At 42.9% G+C, this 12676-nt stretch overlaps 1 protein-coding gene across 3 annotated transcripts in view; it reads right to left on the reverse strand.

Annotated features, from left to right (window-relative positions):
* Positions 1–12427, reverse strand: part of BCL2L13 (BCL2 like 13) — a 39216-nt gene extending 26789 nt beyond the window's left edge. Inside the window, exons 1-2 of one of the 3 annotated variants that reach the window (XM_059848093.1) lie at positions 12250–12419; positions 6127–6284 (exon numbers count right to left, since the gene is read on the reverse strand). In XM_059848093.1, coding sequence (XP_059704076.1) covers positions 6127–6247 — 121 coding nt within the window. In that variant the 5' untranslated portion in view covers positions 6248–6284; positions 12250–12419. Of the gene's footprint in view, positions 1–6126; positions 6285–12249 lie in introns of all 3 variants that reach the window. The other 2 variants (XM_059848094.1, XM_059848095.1) reach the window with 2 other exon arrangements.
* Between the last annotated feature and the right edge of the window lie 249 nt (positions 12428–12676).

Consider the following 12676-nt stretch of genomic DNA (forward strand, 5'->3'; position numbering starts at 1 on the left):
ATGTTTTTCTCAATTATCCAACTTCCAAGTCATAGAAAGGTAGAAGAAAACAGGAAAACCAGCTTATTTTAGGTGAGAATATATTTTCATTATCACAGATGCAAATGGTCACACCAGAAATGGTGTTTGTAAGAGCCATAATAAGCACTGAATGCTTTCCTGTGCTCAAGAAATGGGTTTGCCTCTTTTGGACTTTTGGTAAACCAACTCTGCAAGGCTCTTCTCAAAACCAGCTTATTTTAGGTGAGAATATCTTTTTGTTATCAAAGATGCAAACACCAGAAATGGTGTTTGTAAGAGCCATAAGAATTGAATGCTTTCCTGTGCTCAAGAAATGGGGTTGTCTCTTCTGGACTTTGTTAAACCAACTCTGCAAGGCTCTTCCCACCCCAGAGGCACAACAAACCTCTGTTACATGCTCTTACACAACCAAGTTAGTGCATTCTACTTTCTATTTATGGAATAAATGTTCACTTTGGCATAATTATGTTCCTGTTAAGATTTTGGGTTCCAGGTATCTGGAAGTAACCTAAAAAGCAGAGGAAAATGTGTTCTGAAAGTCCATCAAGCACTGAATTAGGGAGCATCTGACTACTAAATAAAGGTAATACTTCAGTAAAACTCCAGAAGCTCAGAAACAATACAAGAGTAACCCGTTTGCCAGGGTTGATCCCAGGAGGAGGAGGTTTGGAAGTCATTCATCAGAGCTACAGAGTCTGCACATCTCACTCTACACTGCTTGAGCCAAAATTTCAGCTAACAAGGAACAACAGGGACTATGAGGAGAGACTGGAAAGATGTTATGCCTTTTTAGCTCAAGGGAATGAAGGATGATTGGAAAAGAAAGCCACTGATGTCACAGATTGCTCTTGATATTTTTTCTTTCATGCCTGTAATTTTAATTTAGCAGTATCTTCATTTTTGAGTTCTCCTAGTCTCTATATTAACTTCTTTCCAGTTGACTTAAAAATTTACTTTCAGCATGACTGTAATATTTCTTTAACATCTCACACTTTTTAAAACATTAAGTAAGACTCTAAAATTACTGTAAGCTCTGTAAAGTGACAGACATACAAAATCTCTTTACAACTGTATTTATCTGCTTCCTTTAATAAAAATACATCCATTACACCAGCAAACTCCAGACCATGGGCTGCCACACATGGATGTAGCCCTTGATTTAAGAAAGGTTTAAAAGAAGCTCTTGCTAAACCATAAGAAGGCTCAGCTTAAAAGAAACTGAAAAAGTCGAAAATATTAAAAAGATACAAGATATTGCCAATCAACACTATTTTTTTTTTTTTTTTGTGGGCAGAGAGGAAGCTTAATCAAGTGGGAATTCACACCCCAAAAAGCTCATTTTCCTTCTCTCAGTTCAGGGAAGAGCTCCCTTATTACCATGAACTGGATTGCTCTGACAGCCCAAAAGCAACCTAAAAAACTCAGTTTCCTACAAGCCAACAGTAGGTACCATGTGTGAGAAACCAGGAAAATGGCTCAATCACTAACTCCAAACAGCACTTCATATGGTCCTTCCAAAAAGACAATAAATGGCCAAAAGGACATTGTGCACCATAATTGGATTAAAGTGCTGTGGATAGCATGAACCTCAGGGAAACTGTAAAACTGTCAAAACCTTGCTCACCTCTTGACTAACCTATGTCACCATGCAGTAGTGCAGTGACTATAAATCTTTCAGATGTTCTGTAAACTAAGTGATTATTTATGATTTTTCACTCTGTCAAGAAAAACACAGAAAACCTACTTTTCTTCACAGTGTTTGTTGTAGCCACAAGCTCATGGGATGGTTTCAGGAAATGGGGAAGTAGATTAAAATAGAGAAATACATTAAAAGTCACTCCTTGATAAAATATAAAGAAACATTTATAATACAAATACATTGAATCACAAAACCAAAGTACTTTGACTCAGTGGAAAACTTAGTAGTACTAACAACTGCAGCACAGTGGAAGCTTCTGTCATGAGAGTGACTTCAGGGGGAAAGTGTAGAGATGTTTTCCAATACTTAATTATTTTCTGTGTCTGAACCAGTACTTATAGGTATGAAAAGAGTTCTGAAAAAATACAAAGCATCTCTCCACAATCTAATGAACAGACAACTGAGAGCTTCCACACATTTTAAATACAGGTACTCATCTGTTGCCTCAAACCACACTGACTTACCCAGGTGATGCTACTCTGTGTGTTTTATCAATTTATCTGATTTGTTCACCTACCAAAAAGTAACTGAATATACTGCTCCTGGATTTTGCTTTCAATAAACTGCAGTGACTGTTATGCAGAATCATTATTCTGGAAAAACTAATAGGAAAAATCTCTCAAAGCACTGGCCAGTTAAATTTGCTGGATTTACCTCTGGAGACACTGAAACCCATTACAGAACACTATGGAGCTATAATGTTTAAAGACTGGCTTGCCCAGCAAAACTGTCTTTTCTTCAAGAGTCTGGAAAACCATGGATGGCTTTCTCTTCAGTCCCTGTGCTGAAAAGAAGATAGTAAAATAAAAATTTCCAAGTGCTCATCAGGTGTTGATTTAGATCAACCTTATTTGCTTGAAGCCAGAAGTGATTTTAGTGCTTGTAACTAAAGCCATCCTTCTTGCAACAAAACCAAGACCAACCAAGAGACCCAAAAGGACACCCAGCAATATAATTTTCTATGTAATTTCTCTGAATTTTCTATTCATTGAATAAAAACCCTCCAAAAACCATCAGTCTTGCAAAGCACATTAGGCCTACAAAGAATGAGAAGTTTTAATTGGAAACCTATCAACCTATCTTAAAGTTTTATTCTTATCTCTGTTTTTGAAACAGAAAGATGCACACCAGAAAAAAAAACTAGTACAAAATGCAGGAAAACAGAGGCAGAAGATGGTAACAGAGGCAGTTCTGGCAGAGATTGCATAGTACCACTCCTGTTGGGAAGGATCACTTTTTTGGTTGGGTGTTTTTGGGTGTTTTTGACCCACCAGATACACCTTCTACTTTAACTGGAGTGTCAAAACTTCACTGAAATCTGGGACACTGTGGTAGGAGACTCAAGGGAAATACAGAAATCCTACCAACACCTAAGGCACCTTTTTTCTCATCTCCCATGTTTGGTACACATGCAGTGGAAAGGCAGAAGATCCCCAGTGGTGACACAAGGTGGCTGGAACTGGGATCCGGCACTGAACTGCCCTCTAGAGGAGTCCCTCACTCTCCCTCTCAGGCAGACAAGGAGCTTATCTCCACCAGGGCAAGCTGAAACTTGTCTTCCTGGATACTCCCATTTCACTGAATATGATTCAGAAAACTTACCAGGAGTACAGTCTTATTTGGATCTAAGAAAAATAGATGAAGAAAAAGTATTGCAAAGCAGAGTCAAGGCCTCGTATGAATGAAACACAAAATACAGGGGTTTGTTCTGCAGGTGGAAAGGAAACAGGCAGTAGGCAAAAGTGCTGCTTCATTGTTTCCCATGGAAGGTCTGTCAGCACAACATCCATCAAAGCAAAATAAGATTAAAGACAGGTGTTTTTTATTGGAATCCTCTCAGTTCACAAATCAATGGTGTTCAGCCATAGAGCAGAAAGACTCCTGACCAGCATTTTGAAGTGCTACAGAAAACTACAATGGAAGGAATTTGGGATCACTCAAAGTGTTGTATCAACAACTAGTGATGGTGAAACACACTGACAAGCAGGAATGCTGTGCTGCTGTCACCCCTCCTGTGTCTGTCACCAAATCCAGAAGTCTCCTCCTCAAGATGGGATTCCAGACAACAACAGTTCATTTCCATTTCCCAGCTTTCCATCTCTCGTTCTCACCAGGTTTCTCAGCTCACACTGGGGACTGTAACACCCAGCTACACCTCCCAGCAGTGCATTAGGCAGGGCAGGAAATATCCATTATGGGCTGTGCTCCCCTCCAGGGGATTGCAGATTACAGCAAGCAGGCATCAGCCAGGAGCCAAACAACCAGGAGATACACACTGGGTATATAAACTGCTCAACAGTCTGTGGGGATGCACACAGCACTCTGAAATAACCACACACAGCCCAGCAGTGCAGCTCAAACACTGCTTCCTGACAAGCAAGGTGAGCAAAAGTAGGAGAAAGGGTTTCTAAAATGTAGCTAGTGGACAAAAGAAACCTCTCAGCAGCATGGAAGGCAGAAACACACCACCAGGAAAAGTGAGTTAGGAAAGAATGAACAAATCCTGAAGCAGGAGGATAAAGCATTTGCTTAGTTCAGTACAGCCTGAAGTCCATTCAAAGCATTACAAAACAGAGTGAGAAACAAGCTGGCAAATTAAAAGTAAGGCAAAATTATTTAATCCAAAGGCTTTGATCAGAAAACTGCAAAAACACTGAAAGACAGACCTAATTAAAGTGAAACATGACCAGGAGAGGAGACATTGTGGTCACTGTCTGGTTTGGGGAATGAGGTGGGGAAAATGTAGGAAGATTTCCTCTCTAGAAGTTGTAAAGTATGAATGCTTTAGAGTATTTTAGTAGCAAATCCAACTACAGACTGCTGTGACACAAACTAACACATCTAAACAACATCTGAGAAGTAGTCCTCTTAAGTCACTACAAAATGTTCATGTAAGAATTTGTAGCTTCCTCTTTAGAAATTTTAAATATACCTCTATAATTCAGATTAGAAGCTCAGAGGTTCCAGTAATGAGAATCAACTGATTCTCAAAAGAAAAGGTTTCATCTCAATTTGCAAATATTTCAAAGGTAACTATAGCCAAATCATTTTTAAAAAGCTTTAAGACTTTCCCTTTCTGAATCTTCTATTTCTAGAACAAAGCAGACTCTTACACATTGAACCTTTATATGTACCCAATACATTTCCAGTTACAGCCCAGTTATAAATGGGTGGGATGTTCAGAATGAGATGTCATTGCTAAAATAAGCACATTTTTCAACAAAGGGATTTATGAAACAGCTAAGGTTCCTCTCCTTTAATGGACCACAGATGGAGACAAAGTGGAAGTAGCAAACATACCTTAAATACACAAAGGTATTTATGAATTACAGTTCATGAATTACATAACATTAATTTAAGGAATTATATATAATATAACCAGCACGTGCTATGTGATTTAGTACCAAACTGAAAAGCAGTTCTGCCATAACTTTGTTACAGTCTTTTCTTTTCAGGAATTTCTTACCTCATGACAGGTAAGTTCAGTAAATGACAGCATATGCATTCTTAAATGATTGTTCAAAGAAAACAAAGATTGTGAAGATTGTCTCTATTTGGTTTTGGGTTTTTTAAGTCTCCTTTCATCAGAATAAGTTCTGAATCACAGAACTAGTAGTGACTAAAACATCATTAAGAAGTGACAAGTCACCCAGGCAATCCTGACAAACAGCATTGCTTAAGTGCTTGCCACCACAAAATAAAGAACAGTTTTACCTCCCAGCTTCATGTGAAACACAATCTACCAAATTTCTTTTTTTCTGCCTTCTATTTATTTATTTATGCTCTTTTATCCATAAACTTGTCCTGGAAGAAATATCTGACTCTGTGAAGTCCTTGACTTTGCATAAATAAATAAATAAACAGAAGTAGCATAGGCCACATCTCTGTACCAGTACTGACTGACAACAACAGCAGCCTCAGTGTAATAGGGCGAAACTATTTAGCACAGGAGATTGCTCAAGACACCACTCAGTTTATGCCAGTAAACATCACCTCACCCCTGCTTACTTCCACTTGTGTCCCAAAAAAATAGTAAGCATGGGCTGAAATTCTCATGCTGGTTCAACAAAGGTAATATACACCCATCCAGAGGTAATATATATCCATCCAGAGGTAATATACATCCTAACCTCAAGACACATCTAAAACCACTTACTTGCTTCCTAAACACCAACCAGCCCTGGCATAGCTCAAATTAAAACAGTAATCTACACACAAACAGCTTTGTTTCCATCAGCATCTCTCATCTTTCAATTGAAATTTATTCATTTTTCACTGAATAAACCAAGAGGTTCATTACACCGAACATCAGGCTCACGCTCTGCACCCCTGCAGAAACACCTCAAGAACTAATTGCAAATCCAGGTGCACATGGAAATGGCTAGAGATGAATATGTAAATATTACCTTGAGTTGGAGGAGGAGGATGCTCCTGTGGCTTCTCCTGTGCTAAAAGGCCCAGGTAGCTGAGCACTACGTATTTGGTTTCATAGTGAAATCCTACAGGCACGGCAGTAGCGGACGCCATCGGGGTGGCTGTGCTGCACTCTGGGGAGCCAGGAGGGCTGTGAGGGAACAGGAAAGGGGTTGTTGTTGGTTGGTTTATAAGGCTGCAACATGCAACAGGTCATGAACCCACACGTAACAAGGAATTATGTAACAATCCAGCAATATCCTGATATCCTATGCATTCTTATTTTAATAAGAACCATGCGGAGTAAGCCCAGCTGTGCCTCAGTGCAGCTCCTGCCTGCTGCCAGCAGTGGCATTTCCCACTCCTGCCTGCCACAGTCACACTCCCATGGAAGCAAAACAAGCAGTCCCTCAGCACAGGTTTTTGTCAAGTTGGTGTGGCTGCGGAGATTTATTTTTTGGGCTATCCATTGCCCCAAAACAGAATTATCAAAAATTGTTCCTTGTAAAAAATGTGTATATGATACAGAAGAATTTTCATTATGATACTAAAGGTGCTTCTATTTTCTCTTTTTTTTTTTTCTTTCAAATAATCTGGACTATTGAGTCTATTACATCATTTACGTGAAAAAATTGCATTTAGAATTAGAATCATCCTGAGTCTATAATTACCATGGGTTGTGAACTAATAAAAAAGTGCACTTTTTGCCCCCACAAATGTGTTTAGAAGATTGACCTTAAATTCTACAAGCATCTTAGTCCAAGTCACAAACTTGAAAAGGACAGAAGTTGTTAGAGACCAGGCAAGTGTCTTTCTGTTAGCTGTAATTGTGTTTTAATTGGCTAAATTTGCAGGACTGGTAAACTTAGGAGTGGCTATCCTCCAGTATCTGAAGAGTCTAGCTCTTAATTTCATTGACTAAAATGCTCACCCATTGTTTGGTGGTTCCATTTAAACACATTGGTCAGAGATGTACTGATGCTTTTTCAATGACAGTAGGTTTCACAGTTAATTTTTTCCCAATATTTGTAGCATTTAATTCATTTTGATGAAGTTCTGTATTAGATTCTGAGTTTACACCTCAAGCTGAAAGTGTAGCCCAAAACCAGGATGAAGCAAGCCTCAGTAGGGTGGAGGGAAATTGTCAACTGGCAGTTTTCCACAACCTTTCTTAATTCCCTGCTGTTACAAGAACAAAACAGCTGGAGTACACCCCACAGAAAATAAATTCCATGCTTGGAAGTATAAGTCAGGGCTCAGAGCCTATGGATTTTTATGGAAGTTAGAAAGAAACCATTAGTCTCATGTTTTGACAGATTCTGAACATTTTCTTAACCACAACATGTGGTAAAAAGACAGGTTCTGAGGACTCTCCCTTTCCCAAAGCCTCCCATGAATATTTTCTCTGCTTTCTCAGATTTGCTACTGTGATGCTTAAAAATTGTAACACAGAAAAAGTGACCAAAATTGCCTCGAATTAGTTTTACTGTTCCAACAACAATGGAAAACATCCGGTCAACAGAGTAAATTCCACATTCATTGGAGGGATTGGAAGAACAGATGGTTGTTTGTCTGGATTTCTCACCCAGACATTATTAAGTATAAACCAGAAATCCACACCTAACAGCAACATCTGGCCAAAGAACTCCTCCCTGTTTCACTCGAATTGTTTTGTTGCTTTTTTCAAATATCCAAATAAGACCTTCAGGAAAAACTAAGGTAGAGAGAAATTAAATGCAGCATGGTAAAAAGTAAAATCCCAAACAACAACATGCAAGTGGGGGAAAAGCCATGCAAGAGATTAAAAGGATGTTTGAGATTAATCAACATGTTCTAGCTGGTTTTGTTTGGTGAAGTCTGGACAACTACTTCCCCCATGCTGTCAAGTTAATGGATCAAATAATACTATCCAGGGCTTTCTTACAAACTCTTCAAGTTAAGCTCTCCAGGACTTCAAAGAGTCACTGCCAAACAAGCAGTAGCCCATTTTTGGCCACCAGAATGGATGTGTAAATGAAAAGCACACAAGGAAGATTGTGCTACAGAACAGCTACTGAACAGGCACTGAAAGAGCCAGATAACTGAGTAATGTGAGATGCAGTTACATTTAGATTTTTTATCAAGTTTAAGGTTTAAAGCAGTTAGAATGAGCAAAATGCTAAATACAAGGAAGAGAAACTAGACCCTCTCAAGAGAATTATGGATTGCACTGGAAATGCCTTGGGACTAAAAGAAAGAATCAGGTTCCAAAACCAAAGAACAATCTGCAAATGAAGCCTTGAGAATAATAATAATAATAATAATAATAATAATCTGAGAAAGCAAAAGAAAAGCACTTGCCTGTCTAGCTGTTCAAGATGCCTGGGCTAACTTCTAATCCCTCCTCCCTGAGAAGGAATTCAGATTAACAGCAGTTGTACACTGGTTACTGAGGATAAACAGAACTAGAACTGGGCTGTGGCATGGTTGCTGTGGGAATAGGTAGCTTGGCAAAGAAAAATTTACCACCAAGCTAAAAGCTGTAAAAGGAAAATAAGTGGTGTAAAATTGGCTGACTATTCTCTTTAGAAACTCTAGCTTCTGAAACCCATTCAGTACTGAAAACAGAAAAGGGCTCTCTGTTGAAGACCATACTATGGCAGCCCTGCCTCTTGCTCCATGTATTTAAAAATGCCTGAAAGCCTTTACCAGAAAGGTTGGGTTGTGTCTTTGCTGCAGCTTGAACCAAAGTAGCAAATTATATGCAAAGGAAACAATAAACTTGGAGTTAACATTTATCTATGCTGCCTCTTCCACCCCAAAGTGCTCCACAGGCAACACATCCTGCTTCAGAAACCTAAGAAATCTCAGCAGAGAAGAACCACAGCTTTTGCACAACAGTTACCCTTGAGCCTCTTCCAAAACTGAGATTTTTATAGAGCAAAAAGATCTGGAAAAAAAAAACCCAAACTGCTCTGAAGACTTTAGGATCCATTACCAATAGAGCTGCTCTTCAGACCACATGCAGTCACCACATCACATGCTGACATCACCAGGTGGGAAAGGTGCCATTCTCCAAAAAGCAAAAGCTCCCCAGCCTGTTTCAGTTCTGGTTTGTTCAGTAGAGATCCACAGCCCTGAAATCAAAATGCTTCTCACAATGCCTACACAGTGAATGGGAGCTCTTCCAGACAACCTGAACTGATCTCTCCTGAAAAAAATCAGCCTGACAGATGGTCCAGAGACATCCAGAAACTGTGCTGTGGACCAAAGAACAAGTCTGGATATATAATAGATTATTCTTCAAAATATAATTCCAAATCAATGAAGAAAATTAAATTAAAAAAAGCTGATCAAACCAAGCATGATATCCAAAGCAGCACAGTGCAACAGGGAGGCCTAATTCACAAAAATTACAGCTCAGCACTTCGGAGGCAAGGAGGGAAAAAAAAAAACAGAGAGAGAGGGAGAATGAGACCACTGATTATTTAAATAGTAACTAATGTTTCCCTGTGGAAAGAATGATTTTAAAAAAATTACCTTGGTGGATATATTTTGAGAGGCAGTTTTATAATGAAATGAGAAAGGAGACTTAAGAACTTGAATGGAAGAAATCTTCAAATTCACATAAAAGAGTGTAATGAGTGGAAGTGCACTTCAGAATCTCTGACCTTCCTTTGAGAGAAGCCCACAGCACAGTAACTGAATGACTCGTTTAGGATTGAGAATGACTGGTTTTGTTTACAAAGACAAACACAGAAATATTGACTCAGATCCTGTAAATATCTCAGAAAAGGCCATTTTTCAGGAATGAGGGGGATTGAAAAAGGACACAGCTTGAGAGACCAGATCAGAGGAAAGAGAGCTCTCCACTAAAGGAGCAAAATGGAAGAGAGTCCAGAAAGTGTTTAAAATGAAAAGCTTGTACAGGAGATGCAATGGAGCAGAGGAAATAAGGTGTTACACAGACTCCCTAAGTCTCAAAGCCAGGGCAAGAGGGCTGCTTCAGGTTTAACAAGATCTCTGCAGGAATACTGTCCTTAAAAAACTACAAAGATCGACATTGTTACCAATTACTGCCTACAAAAAAAAAAAAAATCACCTTTCCCAGTTCCTGCACCCTTGGGGGGTAGAAGGCTATACCTGTTGATGCTGACTTAGCTTGTCACTCCTCCGGCCCTGCTGTCACTTGTTTCATGTGGGCTGAGCTGCTCAAGCGACCTGAGAGCAGGAGTTGCAGCAGGACTGACATTTCCCCATCTGTCACGTCCTAATCCACAGCAGAGTTATAAATTGGATAATGGGCAGCACAAGCCTACCAATGAATACAGTGAATATAATCCCCAGCCATGAGGCCAGGCTGTGTTTCAGTCCCTATCTGTAAAACCCCACTGTGCATCAAGACATGTTTACTTGCATCATTCAAACCCCAAAATGCAACATCACTGCTCTACTGCCCAGAGCAGTTCAACTGGTTTTTACAAACAACATCACCTACTGATTTCAGAAACATCAACGCTGCCAGAGCTTTTTCCAAACAGCAGCAGCACCACGGCCCTCAGCTTCCAGTCCAAAATGGAATCACTCCAGAGCTGGATGCATTCCCCACCTAGAGCCCAGGCCTCACTCACCAGTCACCCTGAGCTGCTGTGGCAGAACACCTCCTGCTGCTGCTGAATTACTGCCACGCACCCACGGCCCCGGCCAGCAAGCACTGAGCCGAGCAGGGGCAGGCACAGAGGCAGCAGGATGGCAGCACTGCAGCTCAAATCATTTTTAGGGCCTCCTGACCTCGATATGCTCACGGTTTGGGTCGTCTTCCTGACATCAATCTCTGCAACAGGCAGCCACTCTCAGCTCAGCTGCATCTACAGCCTCGGTGTCCTTCAATTTCAAGGAGTTGCAGGTCTACAAAGCCACACCCCGTATCAACAAGATGGAAAATATTCAGGCACTCTGCAGCCTTACCAGATGTGGGGATTTTGGGTGAGACTTGCATGTGTGGGCTAGTTAAACCTTGCAGCAGTTTGTCTCTGAAAACACTTCCCATAACAGGCAGGACTATCCAAAGCATCCAGTTGTGATCAACTTGGGAGATAAATTCTCCGGAGTACTTTTCCAACTGTGTATGAGGGTATGACTAAGAGACTGTTTATAATAAACTGAGAGCTACTCAGTTCAAAATTCAAACATGTCAGTTCCTACTGGAAATGAATCAATACTGCAGCCACTACTGATCCTCTGGTGGCACTTAATGGATGGAAAAACTGGAAAACATAATTCTTCTTCATCTGGACAGTGGCTGTAGCTGACCTTTGACAGAAATGCAATTACGTGAGCATTCTAGGCAAACGCGGTGATTTCTCTTCTAGGAAGAAAAACAAAAGCTGCACGCGTTATCCACTACAAAGGTCCTCAATCCTTTGCAGCTTCAAACCATCTCACCACAACATTAAATTATGACAAACACAGCTTTTATCACCGAGCTCCCATTCACCTTCTGTCTTAACATGCCTGTTTGGGTTTGAGAAGCCGAAAAAAGCCGTTCCAAGTTTCAGCGGCGCCGGAGCCGCCGGCGGGAGCGCAGCGTGAGCCGCTCAGTTACTACGGCGATGAATGAGATATTTATACCCGGGCGGGCGGGCACGGCGGCGGGATGACTCACCGGCGGGGCCGTGCGGGACTCGCAGCCTGCGCGCTGCCGCGGCCCCTGCAGCGGGGGAGCCGCCGGCTCTCCGCCGCCGACGGGGGCCCGGCACGGCCCCTTCGCCACCGCTGCCCGCCGGGTCTGGGGGTGCCCCGGCGCTGCTCCGGGGATGTCCCGGGGTCCGCGCGTCCTTCGGTCGCGGCGGGGGTGGGAGGGGCACCGGCCGCCAGGGGGCGCGCCTGCCCCCGCCGCGCCCCCGCCGAAACGCGCGCGCCCGGCTCGCGCCCCCCGCCCTCCTCCCCACTCACGGACGGGGATGCGCGCGCGGGAGGGGAGGGGGAGCGGGCACCGGCGGCCCAGCGCGCTCCCGCTCCCCCACCACCCTTAAATTAATGAGTAAACGCAGACAGACAGATAGGGAAAGAAATAAATAAACAAAATAAACAAAAATAAATAACCAGCCCGCCCGCTCCTACGCCCGTTTCCTCACCTGCGGGCGCCGCGGGGAGGAACTGGAGGAAGAGGAGGAGGCGGAGGAACGGCCGCAGCTCCCGGGTCGCTCCCGCCGGGGGCGGTGAGGGGGGGGAGGCGGGCGCGCGCCCGGTGCGCGGGCTCTGCCCTAATTTTCCGCCGCCGCCATGATGGAGGGGGCGGGGGCAGGAGCGCGCGGGGCGCGGCGCGGCGCGTGCCGCGCGTCACGGCTCGCGCCGGGGGGGCGGGGCCAGGCGGGGGCTCCGCCCGCGTCACTTGGCTGGGCGGGGCTGGGCGGGAGCGGCTCGCGGCAGTCACGGAGCCTCTGCCGCCGGGAAAAAGCGTGGGGAGGGGGGGTTTGTGCCAGCCTCCCCCGTTTTCCTCGAGGATTCGGGAGAAAAGGAGCCGTTGGCAGTGCAGTTCCCGCCGCCCAGACCTCACGTGGC

The sequence above is a fragment of the Haemorhous mexicanus genome, chromosome 5 (assembly GCF_027477595.1).
Source record: "Haemorhous mexicanus isolate bHaeMex1 chromosome 5, bHaeMex1.pri, whole genome shotgun sequence".
NCBI lineage: Eukaryota > Metazoa > Chordata > Aves > Passeriformes > Fringillidae > Haemorhous > Haemorhous mexicanus.